Source organism: Trichechus manatus, unplaced genomic scaffold (assembly GCF_000243295.1).
Source record: "Trichechus manatus latirostris isolate Lorelei unplaced genomic scaffold, TriManLat1.0 scaffold00004, whole genome shotgun sequence".
In the NCBI taxonomy this organism is placed as follows: domain Eukaryota; kingdom Metazoa; phylum Chordata; class Mammalia; order Sirenia; family Trichechidae; genus Trichechus; species Trichechus manatus.
In genome coordinates, this window is record NW_004443940.1 from 32,061,934 (window position 1) to 32,085,176 (window position 23,243).

The following is a 23,243-nucleotide window of genomic DNA, read 5'->3' on the forward strand; positions in this document are numbered from 1 at the left end:
TAAAGGAGTCGCATCTTTGACTTTTTTTTTTTAATTTCCTTTGGTGGTTAACACAGCGCTGAGTCCATAGAATACAATTGTGTGCATGCACACACGCGCGCGCACGTGCGCGCACCTATTGGTTCAACTGGAATATTCCTATCCAGTAATATTACTATGTAGGTGTTTATTATAACAAATATTTTTAACAAGCAGGTTTCTTTGATTCAACGTTTAAATAAGTTTTCTCCCATAAAATAAAATTTGCCTACCACATACTTTCATAATTATGTTGAATACTTTTCAGTGGTAAAATTTTATCGATCACCTTTGCTTCTGCAGAGTTCCCTTTTCTTCCAAGTTTTATTGCCCGTTTTTATATCAGGAATTCTTTCCATATAGATGTGTAAATGGAAAATATATTTATGTGACAGCCTAACAGGCGAGACAGAGAGCTAATTTTCTAAATACTGAGGCACTCTTAAAATGATCATATGAAAAATAAATATTGTGATGGAGAAACGGGCAAAGGATAGGAACCAGTACTTCAGGAACAGGAAATTGATACATTTCATAAATAGGTTGCTGGTGTCGAGTCTCTTCTGACTCTGATAAACCCGTGTGTGCAAAGTAGAACTGCCCCATAGGGTCTTCTAGACTGTGACTTTTCGGAAGCAGATTGCCAGCCCTGTCTTCCGAGGTGCCTCTGGATGGATTTGAACCACCAGCCTTTTGGCTAGTAGTCGAGCGCTTAACTGTTTGCACCACTCAGGCACTCATTTAATAAATATCCCATTGCCGTCGAGTTGATTCCGACTCATAGTGACCCTATAGGACAGAGTAGAACTGCCCTCTAGGGTTTCCAAGGAGCAGCTGGTGGATTCGAACTGCTGACTTTTTGGTTAGCAGCTGAGCTCGTAACCACTGCGCCACCAGCTCTTTAATAAATATACTCCACTAATAATTAAATAATGCAATTAAAACAACAGGTCATTTTTTTGCCTATAAAATTGGCAAGGATATAAAAAATAATTTGAAAAAACAGTATTAAGATACTCCCATATACTGTTAGAGAAGATCTAGATTGATAGAACAGTTTTGGAGAACAATTTGACAATATATTTAAATTTAAAATATTCATGTCATTTGACCTAGAAATTCTATTCAAGGAATTAATCCTATGGAAACACAGCACTGTGAAGAGAAATGGACAAGGATTTTTGCTAAAGCATGGCTTGTGCTCATGGAAGGATGGCAACAATTTAAATCTCTATCATCTGACTAACTAAACTCTAGTACCTCCAGACGGTGAGATGTTCTGTGCAGTCATTAAAAAGAAGATAAATCTTACGACCACAAAAACACAAGCAGCAAAAGACAAAATAGATAATTGGAACTTCATAAAAATTAATTACTTTGGTTCAACCAAGGAATTTATCAACAAAGAGAAAAGACAGCTTACAAATTGGGAGAAAATTTTCAGGGACCATGTATCTGATAAAGGTCTAATATCCAAACTATATACATATCAATGTCTACAAGTCACCATCAAAAAGACAAACAATCCAATCAGAAAATAGACAAAGGACTTGAACAAACATTTCAACAAAGAGGATATTCAAATGGCTAATGAGCACGTGAAAAGATGCTCAATGTCATTAGCCGTTAAAAACCAAATAACCAAACCCACTGCCATCAAGTTGATTCTGACTCATGGCAGAGTAGAACTGCCCCCATGGAGTTTCCAAGGCTGTAAATCTTTACAGAAGCAGACTGCTACATCTTTCTTTCAAGGAGGGGTTCGAATTGCCTACCTGTCAGTTAGCAGCCAATGCAAATCAAAACCACAAGGAGATACTACCTCACATCCATTAGAATGGCAGTGATCCAAAAAAGGGAACTCAGTAGGTGTTGGGAAGGCTGTGGAGAAGTTGGAACCATCATCCATTGCTTCTGGGAATGCTAAATGATACAGCTGCTACGACAAAGTTTGACAGTTTCTCAAAAGGTTGAACGCAGAACTACTGTATGACCCAGCAATCCCAATCCTAGGTGTATACCCGAAAGAAGTGAAAATAGGAACGCAAACAGAAACCTGCACACCAGTGTTCACTGCAGCAATTTTCACAATACCTAAAAGGTAGAAACAACCCAAATGTCCACCAACAGATGAATGGATAAACAAAATGTGTTCTCTACATACACTGGAATAGTCCTCAGCCATAAAGAGAGATGAAGTCCTGATACATGCCACAACATGGATGAACCTTGAGAACATTAATGCTGACTGAAAAAAGTCAGTCATGAAAGGACAAATATTGTATGAGCCCACTTAAATGAAATAAGAAAATATGGAAGAGCTTGGCTGCTAACCAAAATGTCGGCCGTTCAAATCCACTGGTCGCTCCTTGGAAACCCTATGGGGCAGTTCTACTCTGTCCTGTAGGGTCGCTATGAGTTGGATTCGACTCGACGACAATGGGTTTGGTTTTGCTTTTCTAGAGACCAAAGATTATTAGTGGATACCAGGGGTGCAGGGAAGGAGAAAGGAGGGGGTTTCTTGGGGAGCCTTGAGTTTATGTTAATGGTGGTGGAATAATTAGGAAAAAGATAGTGATAGGAGTTGTACAACATGAAGAGTCTAGTCAACGTCATTGAATTGTACCTGGAGAAACTATTAAATTGGTTTGACTGTATTTTATAGAAACTATAAAATTTATTTCACCACAATAAAAAAATTAAAAAAAGAAGATAAGTGTGTATGTTGGGTTAGGAAAAGTGTTCAGCGAAACACCAACTACCAAACAGTATGGTCTCATTAAAAATCTATGTATAATCACCACGTTATTGTGTGTGTATAAAAACTGGATACGTGCCAGTGCTTAAAATTCTGCACAGTAGGCATCATCTGTAGGTGTTAGGATCCTAGGACGCTTTCACTTTCTTTCATTTTGTATTTTTGCAAGGTTTGACTTTTGAACAAGAGACATATATTATTTATGTAAGCAAAAGGAAGAGACTTTTTCAATTACTAAATTAAAAATTAAAATGAAAATGTGTCCCCAGCCCACGAGAGCCAACATGTGCAGTTAAGAGCGTCACTGAGTCAAGAACAAAGATGAACAGAGAGGGCAGAAGGTGCCCCGGGTCACCGAAGTGGCCTAACCAGAGTCCCAAGGAAGCAGCTGCTCTGGGCTTGGGCTTTTTAGGTCCCCGTCCCCCTGTCCCCTCACCCCCCACCCCCCACCTCTCCTGCTCGTGATCCAGAACGCTTCCTGTGGTAAGAAGCTCGGCGCTTTAAGAAATGACCAGTTTATTGATGGACAGTTTTACTGGTTATTTGTTACATCGCATTACACTGAGTCACATTGGAGCCCTGGTGGCACAGTGCTTAAGAGCTGTCGACAGAGTAGACCGCCCCACAGGGTTTCCAAGGAGCGGCTGGTGGATTCGAACTGCCGACCTTTTGGTTAGCTGCTGATCCATTTGCCCTCATGTATGCTGAATCTTCCTTCTCATCTCTTCTCATAGAGACTTTTGCAAGATCACCGTTGCTTCCCAATTTTCTTAATTTCTTTCTTTCCCCATTTAAAGACACACTTACTGCCGAGTTTAGGATTTCATCTTCTTTAACATCATTAATTTGGTGCCTTCCTCTTTTTATTTCTTTGTTCCCCCCAAGGGGTGAGCTCTTCTTCGGGCTGATTTATTCAGTCTTCTTGTCTGCTTTTTCTTTCTTCTAATAAAACTAGTTGTCATCCTGTTTGTATTTTGGCCCTGACTTCTTTCTTGCAGACCTGTGAATTTATTTCTGAAACGTTTTAATCTTTGACTTCTCCTTTTTAAGGTTATTTTAACCTCATGGTTAAAAAAAAAGTTTGCACTGGATTTGGCTGTTAGTACTTGAGGTACTTCAGTAGGCATTTCCTGTTTTCTGTGAATTCATCTTGCTTTTCATATTCTTCTGTAAGATTCAAAGGCATCCCTGCGGGACCCGCACGATGCCGTGCAGTGATTTCTAAATTGCCTCTCAAATGGAGAAGACATATTTGGGTAAAGTTAATAGACAGAAGCCTGTATATCGGGAAGAAGTTAGCTGGGGAAGGGCTTGAAAGAGAGAGACGTGAGCCTTCAGCAGCCTGAGAACTCCACTGCAGCTGAGGCTTGCCGTCCGTCTGGGAAACCGCAAGTCTCGCCACACCAGGACTTTCCTCCCGGGCCTGGTGGCTCCCAGGGCTTAGTATGGCCTAGGCTTGCCTGCCTTGCTGCGTTTCCTGCCAGCGTCGCTTTCCAACCCAATGTTCACGTCTCCCCATCGCTTCCTTCAGATCATCTGAGGAGAAGCACATGGGGGATCTGTGTGCATGAAGGCAGGTTTCTAAATGCTTTGGACCCCAAAACCAGCTTGTGGAAAAAGGATGGATCCTGACTACTGGTAATTAATTGTCTCTTCTAAGAAAAATACCAGCCGTCGAGAGAACACCCCCCTTCCCTTCGTGCACGTGGTGCGTTCGTGGCAAAGGGAGTTAGGGAAGCAAGTGATTGTTTAATAAGCACACATCTATTATGCCTTCTGTTTGACTATGAATAATTAACCGGTTAAATATTAAATAATTAACTGAATGAAACAGATTAAAAAACAAACTCATGAATGTCTTCTCCTGTACTCGTCCCCTCTCTTCACTAGGTCCAAGCCAAAAGCTGCCAATTCTAATTATAAAGGTAATAATACGGCAAGAGTTACCTTTGACTGAGCACCTACTGTGTGCCAGAACTATGCCAGGTGCTTTGTATGTTTATCTGTAACCCTTTCAGCAATCCTGCAAGGTAGGGTCGTCAGTGCCCATTCACAGAGGGCGTCGAGAATCAGAGGACATTGACCCGAGGTCGGTCTGCTGGTTGATGACAGGGCCCACATTAAACGAAGTTTCTCTGATGCCGGCTCCAAGGCTGTTCTGATACCCCATCCTGCTTTTCTGTAATCGAAATGCCGGTATTGTCTAGCGCACATTTCCAGATTATCCGTCTATGGAAAGGGTTTCACAAACGTGTTGTGGACAGCACAGCCCAGGCTGTAATTGCAACACCACCCCCTCAGCCTCCACAATCTTCCTTTCTGTCCCAGATGATGCCACCTTTACCCTGAGGTACATGTGAAAGAACAGTGTGAATACTGCACACCACAGTCAGTTCAGAGATTAATTACAATCTCCGTGTTTATTAGGAAGGCTGATTTCTGGGCGTATGTGCGACCGCTGAAAGGCATTATGTGGGTGAGTAATTAGCTGACAGCGGCATAGCTAAGAACATGACCTTTCTCACCAGCTGGCCTGAAATTTGTCTTACGTCTTACAAACCTAGACGTAACATGATTTAATCACAGAAATGATAGCGGAATGTACCAGATTCAGAGTTTTTAAATCCTCTTAACTCCCCTCAAATGCTTTATTCTTAAAAAAAAGAAAGAAAAGAAAGTTTTTTTTAAAAGAAGTGAAGAGTTGACCTATTCGGGAGCACACGATTTGCAGGAGTGTCGGCAAGTAGCAGGTGTCTGTCTGTGCTGAAGCGGGAGCTCGGTGGTGAAGCTGCCCTTGCCTGCACTTACCAGGAGTCAGTACGCTCACACAGCTGCTCTGTGCACGCAGCATCAGAATCATCTGCTCCAGCTCTGAGAATTCAATACAGATTTTCTACTTTTAATATTTTAATGCAATGTTCGGTTCCAGAAAAGAAAATCCTCAAATTAAAGAATGGGAATTAACTGTTGGCAGTTTGAACTCATATAGATAGATACTTCTTTCTAGGAGTATAGTGCTCAAGACAAACATTAATTGACCTAAACGGTTGTTTAGTTTAATGATGGCTTCATGTAATAGTTTTGTTTCAAGGTTTAAAGATTATTTCCAGACAGTAGATTCGGTGAGTCCCACAGTCTGAATGGGTCCAATAAGTCTGGTTTCCGTGTAAATTTGAATCTCTGTTCCACGATTTTCCCCCTTCTGATCAGGATCCATCTATTGAATCCTTGATCAAAATGTTCAGTCATGGTAGCCAGGCACTGTGGGCCTCAGTTTTTTGATAAATGTAAATCTTAAGGACTACAGAGCAAGTCTGATGCACAAGTATAAGGCACTGTCTGCATTTCCAGTTTGAGGGTCTACTTTTGTATCTATCAACACCAAATGTGTGCTTTCCTGCCGTAGACTAGCAGGGTCGTATTGTCTAATGCATACACTTGGTGCAAGTGTTGTCGTTGCCTTTCTCAGTCTGTGAACCCTGACTCTGTTCGTCTGTATCCACATGGGGCACCCCTTCATTTCATCCATTCATGATTAACCTCATTGAGAGTAGAGAGCGGCGCTAAGTTAGAAAGCTCTGGTGTTGTTATGAATTAGGTCAGTCAGTGGTCCCGTCTGAGACCCTTCCATCCAGGGGATGCATATGAGACCCAGATCGGCTTTCTTACCAGAAAATACACGTTCGCTTCCTGAGAATCCCCTTTTCAGGCCAATTTTGGCTCAAGTTGGACATGTTCCTGGGTTTTCAGTTTAAAGAAACAAGATTTCACTATGATTTTGGGTGACCTTTTTTTACATCATGCTTGGTAAGAGAGAGAGTCAGCAAAAAAGAGGAAGACCCTCAATGAGATGGATTGGCACCGTGGCTGCAACAATGGGCTCAAACATCAATGATTGTGAGGATGGCACAGGCCCGGGCAGTGTTTCATTCTGTCTTACATGGAGTCACTGTGAGTCGGAACTGACTTGACAGCACTTAGCAACAACATTGGTTATTTGCCTGTTTGTATCTGTGTTTGAATTAGTTGTAGTTTTGGTTTCTGGAATTTTGGAAGACAACGCTATACAATGAGAAGCCGTCTTTTCCTCTCCCCCAGCGGCTACTGTTTTTCCAAAAGCTTTCATGAGCAGCGTCCCTATCAAAATAACAGTTGTTGTCGTCACTGATGAGCATGAATTCACTGTATTTCTGACTATTTTTTGAAACTATAGGTTCCTCTACTGTTATTGTTGCTGCTGTCAAGTCAGCTCTGACTCATGCGACCTTGTGTATAACGGATCAAAATGTGTCCTGGTCCTGCAGCATCCTCACAATCGTTGACACTTTTGAGTCCAAATCAAAACCCGTTGCCGTCGAGTCGATTCTGACTCATAGCGACCCTATAGGACAGAGTAGAACTGCCCCATAGGGTTTCCAGGGAGCGGCTGGTGGATTCAAACTGCCAACCTTTTGGTTAGCGGCTGAGCACTTAACCACTGTGCCACCAGGGCCCCTGTTTGAGTCCAGTCAGATAATATTCTGTTTTGACCCACAGGGTTTTCATTTACTAATTATCAGAATTAGATCACCAGGCCTTTCTTTCTAGTCTGTCTTAGTCTGGAAGCGCTGCTGAAACCTGTCCACCACGGGTGACCCTGCTGGCATTTGAAATACCAGTGGCCTAGCTTCCAGCATCACAGCAACATGCAGGCCACCACAGTGTGACAAACGGGCAGACGAGTGGTGGCCTTCTACTGGAGAGGAGAAGAATGAGGATGTTCTTGGATTGTTGACTGTGACCTCCTTGTTCTGAACCAAAATCTGACCCGTTTAAAGGCCGATCTAGGGTCTTTCCCTTCAAATGCCAGGGATGGATTCACAATTAGGACTTACTCTTTAGTCCCAATAACACATCAGCCATTAAAGGGGAGAAAAAAAGCCCATTGCCGTCGAGTCAGTTCCAACTCATAGCGACCCTATAAGGAAGGAGCGTGTTTTCCCCCACTGTATCTTATCCGAAGGCTGGTCTCTCCTGAAAGTGCTCGGCCTCCCTGGCCAGACCTGCCTCAGCGAGTCCCCTCCAGACACAGCACTCCTGTGAGCTACCGGCATCTAAAGGGTGTGCAGCGTAATAAAAATTACCACCTGATAAGCGTGTCCTAACACAAATAATACGTGTGAAAGACCTGAAAAGCTGAGTGATTATTCTGAGATGGAAACTGGAAACAAAGTAACGCTCCGATCTGCAGCAGCCGCTGCCAGGCGTAAAAACCAGCTCTGACGTTTTACATGTCTAGTCCCGAGTGACCGAATTAATCCAGTGTTCTGTTTAGAAAAGAGTAAGTTTCTCAGCACAAAGAAGTCTGGAGTTCACTGTGGTCACTTGCCAGGCCTAGGGAGGCAGACACCCCTTGCCAGCAGACCTCTCGGCTGGCAGCAAACACTGAGACGTTGCTGAAAGGGAAAGAAGTAATTGATTCTCTCTCCGTCCTGACAACAGTGCCGTGTCCTTGGTAGGACAAGTGTAAGTTATCTTTCCCATCATTTCACAAGAGAGAAAAGAGAATCCCAGGGAGGTGAAATGAATTCCTCTTCTTTTCTCCATTGTGCTAGGCCTTCGGGAGTTACGAGAGTTATCAGACAAGATCGCTTCCCTCAAACAACTGACAGTCTTGTTGTTGTTAGTTGGCATCCAGTCAGCTCCGACTCACGGAGGCCTCATGTACAACGGCCCGGTCCTGCGCCATCTTCATGATCGTTGTTAGGTTTGGGCCCGTTGTTGTGGCTGTGTGCCAGTTCACCTCACTGAGGGTCTCCTTTGCCTCTGCTGGCCCTCCACCTTACCGAGCATGATGTTCTTCTCCAGCCATCAGGTCCTCCTGATGATGTGTCCGAAGTAAGCGAGTCAAAGTCTCCGGTAATATTCTGTGATCCATAGGGTTTTCATTTGCTAAGTTTTGGAAGTAGATCACCAGGCCTTTCTTCCTAGTCTGTCTTAATCTGGAAGCCCCACTAAAACCTGTCTACCATGGGTGACCCCCCCCCCACGCCCCAGTAGTTGAAATACCAGTTGGCATAGCTTCCAGCATCAGAACACGTAAGCCACTACAGTACGACAGACGGACAGAGGGGTGGTGGGTTATAATCTAACCAGCTGCCATGGAGTCGATTCCAACTCCTGGTAACCCCATGTGTGTCAGAGTAGAACTGTCTCCATAGGATTTTCAATGGCTGAGTTTTCGGAAGTAGATCACCAGGACTTTCCTCCAAGGTGCCTCTGGGTGGACTCAAACTTTCAACCTTTTGGCTAGCAGCTGAGTTCATTAACCGTTGGCGCCACCTGGGGACTCTGGATTACAACCTGTTGTTGTTTGTAGGTGCCGTCGAGGTGGTTCTGACTCATTGTGACCCTATACCACAGAGTAGAACTGCCCCATAGGGTTTCCTAAGCTATAATCTTTGTGAGAGCAGATCGCCAGATCTTTTCTCCCGAGAAGCCACTGGCAGGTTTGAACCACCGACCTTTCGGTTAGCAGTCAAGTGTTTAACCACGGTATAACCAGGGCTTCCGTGTTATAACCTGTTGTCGTTGTTGGTGGGTGCTGTCAAGTCGATTCCAACTCATAGCAACCCTGTAGGACAGGGTAGAACGGCCCCATAGGGTTTCCATGGAGCTACTGGTGGATTTGAACTGCCAGCCTTTCGGTTAGCAGACAAGCTCTTAACCACTCTGCCACCAGGGCTACTGTGTTATAACCTAGTGGGGTTAAAAAGAAGTTTATAGTCTGATAGTGTCAACCCATGAAAAGAAAACTCGCAACCCCAGGCAGTTTGTAAATGTTAAGTAAGTGACACCGAGTAAGTGAAACTATCGAGTTTGTAAGTGGAAGTGAGAGGCTGTAGCACCCACTGAGGATAGCAGTGGTCAGCTTCAGGGGGAGGGCCAGGATGGGAAAGAATGAAGAAGTAAGTGAAGTTGGAATAACATGAAAGGAAAAGCAAAAACGTGGGGGAAGGAAGACCTGGGGCAGGACATGAGTAAACCCATCTAGCTTGTGGGTGGATTCTATAGAAAAGCGTTGCTGTTGTCAGGTGTTGTTGAGTCGATTTTCGTCTCATTGGGACCCTGTATGATGGAGTAGAACTGCCCCATAGGGTTTCCTAGGCTGTGATCTTTACAGAAGAAGATCCTTTGGTCTTTCTCCCATGGAGCTGCTGGGGGGTTCAAACTGCCAACATTTTGGTTAGTGGTCAAGTGCTCAACTGTTGCGCCACAAGTAGCAGGCAATCACATTGCAAAGTTCCTTGATGGATCCATAGGACGGGGCATCCTGGGTGTTTGGACTTTACCCTCGGGGTGGATGGGAGTCGTTTGAAGCTTTTGAGCAACAGCAGCACGTAGCTGTTTGAGACAAAACGCTTTCGTGGCAGCGACCGAGATAGATTGTGGTGGGGAGACGTAGACAGGGGGACAGACCAGGGAAAATGGTTTTCTAGTCACTTATTTTAAGAGGAAAATGATTCTGTTTTAAGTTTTTTAGTTTAACTTATTTGCAAATAAAACCTACTTTTCAGGTCTTTATAGGTATACATTTTAACTCTTAAGATTAGACGTTGGGCTAAAAACCTTTCTTGGGGGGGTTCATTTGTTTCTTCTCTCCTTCAGTAACAAAGAGCTGTACTGCTCAGTCAGTGAGTGACCTGAACCTCCTACTGTTTGTCCGAAGACGGGCTGATGCAGGTGGCCTCGGGGCCCGGGGGCAGCTCTATGGAGGGAAATGGGGCTGTGCCAAATAAGCGCATGAAAGTTTGCTCAGGGTCACATCACATCTTGGGACTCGGAGCTTTTTTTTTTTTTTTTTTTTTGGTTAAATCATTCATGTACTTTTTTTTTTTTTTTATTGTGCTTTAGATGAAGGCTTACAGAGCAAACAAGTTTCTCACTGAACAATTAGTACACATATTGTTTTGTGACATTGGTTGCCAACCCCGTGACATGTCGATACTCTCCCCTTCTCAACCTTGAGTTCCTCATTACCAACTTTCCTGTCCCCTCCTGCCTTCTCGTCCTTGCCCCTGGGCTGGTATGCCCAGTTAGTCTCGTGTTATTTTACAGGCCTGTCTAATCTTTGGCTGAAGGGTGAACCTCAGGAGTGACTTCATTACTGAGCTGTAAGGGTGTCCAGGGGCCATACTCTTGGGGTTTCTCCAGTCTCTGTCAGACCAGTAAGTCTGATGGGACTGTGAGAATTCTTACTATACAATAGATGTCAAAATTGAAAGCGGCCCACATGCCCCAAGGCCTCCCAAAATTTGGTTTATGGAAGTCTGAGGAAAAAATTAGACTGTTAATGAATTTTAAGCGCAACGTGAATGTATTTGCTATTAAGAGATTTGGTATTTTAAGCTCACCCGAGAAGTAAAAAGTCCCCCTGAAATATGTCCGTTGGATAACTAGACATCTGCTTAGGGAGATGGGACTGGTGAGGCTATTTTAAGACAGATACGTTGAGTCTTAATCCCGTTAGCTGAAATAGCTAACAGACTAAGGAGCGGAGTCGTAAGGCTGAGGAAGCTATGACATCTCTCAGTGCTGGGGACAGGGTGACAAGAAAATCAAAACGGAAGGAAGACAGACAGACAGATCAAAGTAGTGGCTGGAGAGTTTGTTAGTTCAGAATGTAGCTAATGGAATTTTGGAGTCAATGGCTTTAAACCTCCTGTTTCTCTTCCTGTCTTTACATGTGGTCTCGAAAGTGGTCCAAGATGGCCGGGTGGGGTGGGGGCAGATCACAGTAAGTAGTGATGGAGGGATGGCCAAGGCCGGGGAGTCATGTCAGAAGCAAGGGCAGGGACAGCAGACAGTGGATACAGTAGCAAGGAGTTGAGAACCTTGTAATAAAATAGCATTCTTTTTTATGAAAGAAATATTGTTAGACAAGCTGCGTGAAATTTGAGCAGGCCTGATAAATTTTGCCTTTGTTTACATCTTAAATCATTACCAAAAGTAAAGTGTCAATTAAATACTTTTTTGTCAAACCTTATTTCCCCACTGACTGCCATTATTATGCAGAGATCTGTTCCCATGAGAAAAATTAGAGACATTTTCTCCAATACTGAGTACAAATCATACCTAGGAACCATACTAATCTCTGTGAATAACTCTCTGTTTTAGTAATATGTAGTTTGTATTAATTTCTAGCTTAATTATAGCTTACATTTGCACATATTTTATTCTTTTATCTCAGACTCCCAACTACTAAATCTCAGAGAGACATTGTATTTCTCATTTTAGAGACAAGAATATGGAAAGTCAGCTTGATGTTAATCACTGCTGTCTTGTTGAATGCTTAAACATGGAAGGAACCATACCATGCTCTTTATATATATCATCTTACTTAATCTTAACATCCTCATTTCCTCCCGTTCTAAGTTGCCACAAGCTGAAATCTGATTGACTCCAAAGTCCACAACTTTCAAATCACTGCAGTTTAACTGAGGGTGTGACTTGGCTAAGTAAATGACAGAGAAGAAATGGAGATAATCTGTCAGCCCTTAATTTTCCCATGCAGCCCTAATGGGAAATTTTTATATAATGGATAATCAATGCAGCCCCGGTGGCACAGTGGTTAAGAGCTCAGCTGCTGACCAAAAGGTCGGCAGTTCAAATCCACCAGCTGTTCCTTGGAAACCCTATGGGCTAGTTCTACTCTATCCTATAGGGTCACTATGAGTTGGAATCGACTCGACGGCAACAGGTTTGGGTTTTTTTTTGGTTTGGGTAATCGATCTTGTACAGTCATTACATGCTCATTAAAAACCAAATATATTAAAACAGTCCACATAAATTATTCTTATATTTTTAGAAATTCTAATTGACTTGAATGTTTTAAGCAAGCATATGGCCTTCACTATTCCTTCATGTGGTTAGCAGGACTCATTAGATGGAAAAATCACATAGAATGATTAGCTAGAATTAGAGCAATGTTAGGAAGTCATTTTGCAATGAAGGGTAGGTGTTTGGTTCAATCCAACAAATGAATATTGAGCACTTACTGTGTCCAGGGGGCTCCATGCTACACAAAGATGAGTAGAACTCTCCCTCTCTGAAGGACTGTGTAGTCTTTCTTTAGGGGATTGTATCTAGTAAAACTGTATTCTCTCGAAAGAGATCATTAGTATTCTAAGTATGATTTTTATTTTATGTTGGGAGAAGGGCATCAAAAGGGGGGATGTTCTGGGTGTAGACTGAGTCGTGTACTCATCAAACTATAACCAAACAGAATGTAAAAGTTACTACAAGAGAAAAATAAATAATTGAGTGTTTTGGAGAAACAGGAGAAGGGAATTAACCTATCATATTGGAATAGATGAGGAATTAGCAAAGCCTCAAGACATCAATTGTGTTTGAGATGAGCCTTAATGGATAGATAAAATTCCAAAGAACATATGGAAGGAGGACCTTCACACCCAAAAGGTAAGCAAGTGTAAGCAAAAGCAGAGATGGTGGCTTTCTGGTAGCTAGGGTATTTGTAGAGCAGTAGCAGGGTGTGAAGCTGGTAACTGGGACTTATTGTAGAAGATCTTGACTATTAGGGCAAACCTTATTGTAGAAGTCCTGAATACTAGGGGAAGATACATGCAATAGAACAGGAAAAAAATGACTGGGAGTAAGAAGATACGTGTGCAAATTTCAACTGTAGCATTTATGAACTGAGTGACCTTGGGCTAATCACTTAAACTTTCTGAGCTTCATCTTCCTCACCTGTAAAATGGAGGCAATAATAATTACTTGAAAAGTTGGGTATAAATGAGAAGATAGACGGTCTGGAAGCTGTGAAGCACAGAAGGAAGCATCATTGTCATAATCGGCATCGTCATTGTTGTAGTTGTTATATACATATATGTATGTAAGATATATATAAAGATGTACATAACATATATCATATATATGATGTAGATTTTGGAGCAGTGAAACTTTTCAGTTGGATCTGCACTTAGGAAAGTTAAGTCGGCAGCAGTGTGGAGGAGAGATTGATAATAGTGGGAGAAAGAGGGCCAATTGGGAAACTACTAAAGTACTCCAGATTAAAAGTGCTAGGGGTGTGATTAGGAAGATGTTTCGGATTACAGGAAGGAAAAGGTAGAGACATTGCAGAGACACTGTTTAGTTCAACATTTATTCAACAATGTGCTGAGCATCCCCTCTGTACCAAGTTCTGTGCTAGATGCTGCAGCCACCAGGAAAATTGTGCAGAATCTCAGTCTTTAAGGTACCATCATAAACTATAAAGGTGGTACAGATATGTAAATGAGTGTTATGAATAGAATTGTGTCCCCCCGAAAATATCTGTCAACTTGGCTAGGCCATGATTCCCAGTATTGTGTGATTGTTTACCATTTTGTGATCTGAGGTGATTTTCTTATGTGTTGTAAATCCTACCTCTGTGATGTTAATGAGGCAGGATTAGTGACAGTTATGTTAATGAGGCAGGACTCAGCCTACAAGATTAGGTTGTGTCTTAAGCCAATCTCTTTTGAGATATAAAAGAGAAGCAAGCAAAGAGACATGGGACCTCATACCACCATGAAACAAGAGCCAGATTAGCATGTCCTTTGGACCTGGGATCCCTGTGCTGAGAAGTTCCGAGATCAGGGGAAGATTGATGACAAGGACCTTCCCCACAAGCGGACAGAGGAGAAAGCCTTCCCCTGGAGCTGGCATCCTGAATTCGGACTTCTAACCTCCCAGACTGTGAGAGAATAAATTTTTCTTCGTTAAAGCCATTCACTTGTGGTCTTTCTGTTAAGCAGCCCTAGATGACTGAGACAACAGGTAGCTGCAACATAGGAGACAAGTGTTCTAACAGGTGTGTGTGGAAGGAAATGTGGCATAAAGGAAGGTCTAGTCAACAGCGGCTTGATGAGACCAAAGAAGTTGGCCAAAGAAGGTTTCATGGACAAGGAGGCAATGGAACTGGGCCTTGACAGATGAGTAAAGAGCCCAGCAAGTGGGTGGAGGGTGGGTAGGCTCACTGCATGTGAAGAGCATGGTGCATTCAGGGGACCTCAGCTTGGGATGGCAGTGAGGCAGGACCTGCGAGGTCTTGAATGCACTTCTAAAACGTTTAGAGACAGCCCAGGATATGGTAAATCAGACTGCTGGTGACCTCCAGCAAGCCACTTAACCTCTGAGTGACATGTATAAAATAAGGAAATAATAAATCCTAGCTTATCAGGATTGTTATGAGAATTATGTTAAATAAAACATTTAAAACAGTGTTTGGTACATTTTAAGCACTTAATAAATGTAAGTTACTGTTATTATTGGGAAGGAGATGAAAGAGAAAGAAGGAGACTAGTATGGCTCCAAGGTCCCTAACTTGAAGAGTTAATAGATGTTGATGACATTAATCGAGGTATAAAACACAAGAAGAGGAAGAGGTTGTGTGGGGAGCAGAAATTCAGTTTTAAACATGTTAGGTTTGAATTAACTGTAGAACACCCAGGTTGAAAGGTTCAGTAGACATTTTAGAGTGGGAAGTTACGAGCCAGATACGCATTTGGGCATCACCCACACACCAGATGGTTTTTAAAGCCCTGGGAATAAACGAGATCACCCAGGGAAAGGAGGTTGTGAGAAGAAGACTGAACACAAAATGTTAAAGGAACAGTGAGAGAAAGAACGTTCAGCAAAAAAAAGAATGAGGAGGAATCTCAGAGAGGTGAGCCAGGAGGGCGCAGCAACATGGGGCCTGAGTGGAAGAGGGTTTAAAGAAGACATGGACATTCAGTAGAATCCAGTGAACTTGTCAGTCAGAAGGACCTTTCTCAGAGCTAGTTCTGTTGAACAGGGGAGATGAGATGTTGGTAATGTGAAGGTGGGTAGTGAGTTCACAGGGATCCATTTTATTACTCTTTATTATTCTTGGAAACCCTGGTGGCGTAGTAGTTATGAGCTACGGCTGTTAACCAAAAGATCAACAGTTTGAATCCACCAGCTGCTCCTTGGAAACCCTATGCGGCAGTTCTACTCTGCAACACGTAGGGTCTCTATGAGTCGGAATCAACTCAATGGCAACGGGTTTGGTTTTTTGGCTTATTATTCTTAAACCGAATTAAAAAAAAAAAAAAAACTTGTTGCTGTCATGTTGATTCTGACTCATGGCGACCCTATGTGTTGCAGAGTAGAACTGCTCCATAAGGTTCTCATGCCTGTGACTTTTCAGAAGCACATCTCCAGGCCTTTACATACACATATTTTATGCACTCCTGTATGTATAATTCACACACGGAAAACATTAATGATAAGTCAAAAATGTGAATGGTGGATAACCGTGTCAAAATTACGCAGACTTTGAGAAAGTTGGTTATTGCAACTGAAATAGAGAAATAAAGAGTAGCTAAAGGAAGGATGCAGGGTCAGGAAGGGTTTGAGGCTTGAGACTGTTTATAGGTTTGGGGGAAAGAAGCCGGTGGAGAAGGAGAGATATTGATGGAACTAGCTCCCTAAGGACAGAGGAAGAAACAAGATGGAGGGCACAGATGGGGGATCAGCCTTGGCTAGTGTGACATAAACCTCTTCCAGACATACCAGCAGGAGGGAAAGAAGGGTTGGCATAAATATAGATTTGTCCCTGGGGAACATTTAAACCTAATAACCTTTGGTGTTTTTGAAGACATAGGAGTTGAGGCCCCCTGTTGTGACAGGGTGAGAACCAAAGTGAGGCTCACAGACGGTGACAAAATATGGGAATAATATCTGAGAAACCCGGAAGAGGGAACAGACTAGAGCAACACTGGGAGAATCCAGAGTCTTAATTCGGTATTACCACCATTGTACACAGCTTTTCCTAAGTGGCCCAACCATGCGATCAGAAGAGAAACTACAGTGAGAGTTTGCTCCAGAATTGGAGACTTTAAGAGGATTTGTAGTGAACCTAAGAGTATCTGATTCCCATTACGTGGAAGGCCTTGGATAAGCCCAGCTGAGATGTCTGTTTGGTGGTTAGTGTTGGGAGTTGGATATCAAGAGTGATTTAGTATGCCGGTTTTTACCTGAGAGAAGTAGGGCTTGGAGACCCCAAGGAGTGAGCCATCTCAGAGTAGATTGAGGAGAGCCAAGATTCTAATTCTTCAAGACAAATCCAAAGGCCAAAGCTGAAGTCAGGGTTGTGGAGCCAAAGATTCAAGGTGGAGCAAAGATGGGTCAGAAGAAGAACAGGTGAAGAAGGTCTGGTGAAATGCTTGGGATATCCACAACTTGTCCTTAAAAGTCAACGGGGGAATAATGTGTGTGGAGAGGGTGAGGGTTGGAAGGGAGCCGTTAGGCTGGTTTAAAGGGGCGATGTGGCTCACAAGAGGCCTGGAAATCTACTTTTGAAAGATCACATCCGCTGAAAACGCTATGAGCACATGTCTACTCTGAGACACATGAGGTCACCACGAGCAGGAATCAGCTTGACAGCGACTGGTTATTAGTTGGTTGAGCGGTGGTTGGTGGGCAAAGAGAAAGATGCCTCACAGGTAGCTCATCTTGGGATGAGATGAAAGGAGCTGAGGATCCAAAACCGCATGGCAAAAGCCTCAAAGAAGAAGGGATATTGGCATGAGGATGGAGAGCTAAGGGAATGTGGCATCTGCCTCTGTCACGTTGTGTCTGAGGTTGAGTGGATGATAAATAGATGGATAGATTAGAGGGAAGGAGGAAAGGAAGGAAGGAAGGAAGGTAGGAGGGAAGGAAGGAAGATGAGATTATAAGCCTTGGAGGATAGAACTAGGATTAAAGAAGAAAAATGTATAGTGGACACAGCCAGCACTGTTACCCTAACTTTCAGTTCAGTAGATACTCAGTTGAGCATTTGTTCTTGAGTAGCTGTAGGACACACAGAAATGGTATATTTTTTACATTTTTTTACAAAATCAGGCATAAAATGCTACATATATGAGGAGTTCCAATATACAGATGGAATCACTAATATAATTTATGCAAAGTTAACATTGACAGGTTGAGGGTGTATGTGCAAGTCTGATGTCTAATCTTGAGTAATCAGTTGTGTTTATCAATTTTGGCCTCTAAGGATGGAGCCCTGGTGGTGCGGTGGTTAAGAGATCAGCTGCTAACCAAAAGTTTGGCATTTCGAATCCACCAGCCACTCTTTGGAAACCCTATCAGGCCATTCTACTCTGTCCTATAGGGTCACTGTGAGTCGGAATTGACTCGATGGTGATGGTCTGGTTGTTTTTTTGGATCATACAGTCTAAATTGTGTGAGCCACAGGCTGATTGCAGAGGAAGCCACTGCACGGGTGATTATTAGTGGGATACTGTGGATGAGAAATGAACACATAGAAAAAGGAGGAAAGAACAGTCAGTTCACTTGTTGACAGTTGATTACTAACTTCATTCTACATAAGATTTGAGGCCACTTAGAGTAGAAACACACATATCCTAGCCAGTAATTTAAAGCAAAGAGGAAAATCAGAAACTGGAGAAAATGGGAGAGAGAGCTCGATGAGAGAGCCAAGTTGTAGAAAAGGATTAGAAAACCAAAGAAAAACCATTTATGTCTTCATAGCCTTCTTAATGTGGAGCCCCTGGTGGCACAGTGGTTAAGAGCTACGACTGCTAACCAAAAGGTCGGCAGTTCAAATTCACCAGCCGCTCCTTGGAAACCCTATGGGGCAGTTCTACTCTATCCTACAGGGTCGCTATGAGTCGGAATGAACTCGACAGCATCCAGGACAGTACCAATAGCCTTCTTAATAGGGTAGCAACAACCTAGGTAGGATCTGACCAGTTCCTAGACAAGGATAACTCTGAAAATGATGAGTAGTGGCTTGGGTCCAAGCATGGACAAAGACAGATGCCATGCTTGACGCATACTCGAAAGTGCTGCTTAAGAACCTCCTCGAAAGGGACAATGGAGCACTGGCAGATACGTGGGGAGCAGAGGTGGGAGGAGAGAGTGATATAAGAGGTCACTGGATCCTTCGTTGCTTCGCAGTGAGGAAACCTTGGTAACAGAAGAATGGAGACAGGCCACCTCAAATGCATATGCTGCTTAACCCACCTACGGCACATGTGTCATGGTGGGGAGAGAAAATGTCGAGTCAGTAATCTTTCCAGGGTAGGTTTGAACACACTTCTCCCTCCACTCCCTGTACCATCTGGGTTCTGGGAGAACCAGATGGTGAGTTCTGTGCCATCTGAGGTGCTGGGGGAGGAGATTTACCCAAGGAAAGAAGACACAAGACCATGCTTAAGAAACTCTGTCACTTCAAAACCTGACAGAAGCCCTTTTCAACATCCTCCCCTTCCTCACAAAGGGAGGTGAGGAAATGTCTTCACCTAAAAAGAGAGAATTTCTCACTTTTCTTAAAATGGATCAACCACTGATTCTATGCATGTTTAGGGGTGGAAGTGGAAGGAAAGTAACCTTTCCTTCAGAAATAAGATTCAGAACTTATTTATAAACTCCCAGTTGGCTCCCTGATCAATCAGAAATCAATTCAATGTAATTCCACAGTCATTTACTGTATGCAACTATGTATATTCCAGGTGACGGAACTGAAGAATGATCCTGGAAGTGAATAAAACAACCAGTCTCCTTCTCTTTCTCACAGCTTAGTGAAAATGTCTGTCAAAAAGCATAGACGGATTATTGCACATTGAGCTAAAGTTGTATCCTTAATACTGTATCATAACAATGACACCATTTCTCTCTGTTTCCTAAGTGTGATTTGTTTTTTGTCTTCTCCATGAATGACATTTTTATGAAGACCAAAGTGGTGTGTAGAGCTTATTGGAAACTCGTACTTTATCTCTAAGGGTGTAGATAACTCCTCTAATAAAGAGTCTTACAGAAGAAAGTGCTGCGTGCATTCCTTCAAAAACACCCTGTGAATTTTGTGGGATGGAGTCCAAGAGAAGCAGCTCTCTTTGTATGGCATTTTCAATAGAGCTTTTACTACTGAGTTGTCCCTTTGCTCAGGAGCTTAAATCAAGTGCAAATAGGAACAGCCTTGTAGATATTACTAAGGGATAAAAGTTGGATTTGTTAGCTTTCGAATTTTAGGGGGAACAAGGGTGGCTATGGAACCAAAATTGGTAAAATTAGGAAACGAAATCGTAAAAGTAGGTGTCACATCTTTTAAAGCCATTCCTTTCATTCCTCACTGAACATGAGGCATGCTTGTCTAGCCGCTTTATAGTGCTCCTGACTTTCAACACTATGTGTATCACAGTATTGGTTTTCCTCCCCCTTTAGGAGATGACCTGGCTTCCACCACTTTCTGCTATTCAACCACCTGGGAAAGTAGAACCAAGCAAATTTCCATTTCTAAATAAGGTGAGATCTTGCATAAGTCAGGAGAGATATGCTTTACTCATGCAGACATTAATAGTGGACAATGGGTTTACCTTCAATTGTCTCTTTCTCTGTGAATATTCTTGCCAGAGGCACATGGACCTGGTCTTCCACAATTCGCAAGCATATATTCATTCATCTGGGGTTTGGGGATCAAGCCTGGAATCCTAATTACCTACTTACTCTCTGCAAAATGTGATGCATATCACGATTATCACTAAATATAGAAACTTGGCCTCAAATATTATCTAAAGAAACACTTCTTACAAGTAAAACTAATATTTTAGAAAAACTTGATATTCTAGCGTTTCATGTAAATTTTTACAGGCACTATGCATTAATCTTAATGCTTAAATTTGATTTTTCTCTACTTACATATGAGACATTTGTATTACTTAAAATTACCTTATGCTAATATATAAAGATTAGAACTTATTTAAGTTTTGCCAAATAGAGTTATATAGAAATGATTTGTGGGTTTTTAGTAATTTTATTTTTTATTTTGATTTTATACTGTATTTTATTTTACATCTATGTAGCTACATAGCTATATATCGTATGCGTGCATGTATGTATGTGTGTATATACATATACACATATATTTGTATATATAAATATGTATATTTTATTTCATGGACTCAAAAATGCACACTTTTAACATTTTAACGTTTGTGAAATTGAAGTGCATCTCACAATCATTTTATACATTCAGTGTGATGGTGTTTTTTGTTTTTTTACTGAAAAGCTATTATTAGATTAATTATGTATCCTAAAATCATTGTCCTAGAATTGAGGAAATGTGGTATTTATTCCTCCTTGATATCGTTTGAAACACTGAAAATATTTTCTAGGACTTTAATGAAAAATATTTCCATATTTTCGAAGGAAAAGCACACACGAAAATCAGCCACAACATATATTTAAGTTATACATGAGTCTAGTAGACTTTATTTTTTTAATTGTACAACATACAACTGCATACTCATTATAAAAGGTCAAATTATGCAAATGAAGGAGCAAATGGTAAAAGCCCTGGGTATCCTTGTCCTGATCTTATTTTCCCAGCCAGAGATTACTGTCGAGAGTTTGGTGGGTATCACTGCAGTCATTTCTCCTCTGCATTTGTAGAAATATGTATGCTTACTCCGTTTTTTAAAACTATAAATGGCATAAAAATAAAAGATTTTTTTAAGAGTTTATTTTTATTTCCCTTAACATGATGTATTGGAGAGCTTTCCAAGCAAATATGTTGTTGTTAGGTGCCATCAAGTCGATTTCAACTCATAGCGACCCCATGTGACAAAGTAGAACTGCCCCATAGGGTTTTCTAGACTATAATCTTTATGGAAGCAGATCTCCAGGTCTTTTCTCCCACGGAGCCACTGGGTGGGTTCGAACAGCCTACCTTTTGGTTAGCAGCAGAGCGCTTAATTGTTTCCACCACCAGGGCTCCTCCAAGCAACTGTATAGAGATTTTATCTATGCCTTTGAACAGCAACAAAATATTTCATAGTATGAATTTGCCATAATTTGCTCAAACTCCTTTTGGTGCGCTTTGAAATTATATACGGATTGTTGTTATTACAAACACTGTCACAACAACCATTTTTTTGTAACTACTTTTTTGTAAGCACGCTCGTGAGTGTCTCTAGAACAAGAATTGTCCCTTTGGAGGCATCAGAAGCCACGTTTACCCATGACTGTGTTTCAAGAGTACTTTTTTCCCGTCTCTTGCCAGTGTTTCGTATTATCTCTCATTTTATCATTGTGTCTGTCTGAGGGGTGATAAATTGATATCTCATTGTTTTAGTTTGTATTTCCCCGATTACTGATGAATTTAAGCACAGATTGTTTCCGTTTTGCAAATTGCCCGTTCGTATTCATTTCCACTGTTTAAAAAATAATCTCTAGGAACTTCTTATGTATTATTCATTTGTCTATTATATAGGTTGCAATTACTTTCTTGTAACTCTCATCATGTACCTTTTATACTAATGAAGTGTTTAATTCTTATGTAATCAAATCTGTCAGAGAAAAAAGGTCTTCCCTGCCCCAACATTCTAACAGTGTTCTCTATTTTATCCTAGTTCTTTTATAGTTTTTGTTTTTATATTATAAAATTTTTATGTGTATTATATAACATAGGATTCTAATTTTATTCTTTTCCATAGTTAGCAAATTATTATAACACTGTCAACTTATTAACTCATTTTTTTTATACTTGTTTGAAATAGTACCTTGTGTTGACAATTTCTATATTTACATAAATTTCTATAAATACATGGATTTCTTTCAGGAACCCCTATTTATCTAATTCTTTCTCAAAAACTCATTGTTTAAATCAGGAGTCAGCAAATTTTTTCTGTAAAAGATCAGGTAGTAAATAGTTCAGGCTTTGCAGACAGTACATAGACAAATGAATGAGGTTGTGTTCTAATAAAACTTTTTTTACAAAAATTGGTGTTGGCACAATATATAAAGAACGCGTACAACTCAACAGTTAAAAGACAACCCAACTTAAAAGTGAGCAAAGGAGAGAGTTCCAGCAAAATGGCGCTCTAGATAGAAGCACCACGCCGTCCCTCCACAGCAAAGATCCGAAAAACTAAGCCGAACAGAAAGTACAACAATCCTGAAACCCTAAAACATCAAATGAAGAGATAAAGAACTCAGCCAAGCACCAAATGGCATGAGAAAACTGACAGAGAACGGAGAGCGAGGAGAGACTCATGCAGAGGTCCCCTACCAGCTAACGTAATGCGGATCCGCCATCTTGGACTCCTATCGGAGACCAGCAAACGGGGGTACAAGAAAGCAGCCTCACGGAGCATCCAGCGAGACACAAAACAACCGGTAATTTGCGGTGTGCGCTTTCCCACCCCCCACCCCTCTTCACCCTGGCTTGGCCTCGTCTGCTTCCCGCGGCCACGGTCTCTTGACCGGGAAGCGCCGGCTACTTGGATTCCACACACCCAAGCAGGAGGCTCTCTGGGTGCCATTTGTTGGCTGCTGGTGTTGCTTTTTTCCGCTTCTTTTGATTTCTTCCTTGCCTCTCGCCATCTCCCCCTCCTTTTGCTCGAGTGCCTCGCTCCGTGCGCCATCTTTGCTTCTTCCTGAG

The 23,243-nt window shown here is 42.0% G+C and overlaps 1 protein-coding gene across 1 annotated transcript in view; it reads left to right on the top strand.

Annotated features, from left to right (window-relative positions):
• The window catches only part of AFF3 (ALF transcription elongation factor 3), a 481,878-nt gene that overhangs the window by 261,030 nt on the left and 197,605 nt on the right, over positions 1-23,243 (top strand). The window contains exon 6 of the mRNA XM_023734036.1: positions 20,027-20,107. Coding sequence (XP_023589804.1) covers positions 20,027-20,107 — 81 coding nt within the window. The remainder of the gene's footprint in view (positions 1-20,026; positions 20,108-23,243) is intronic.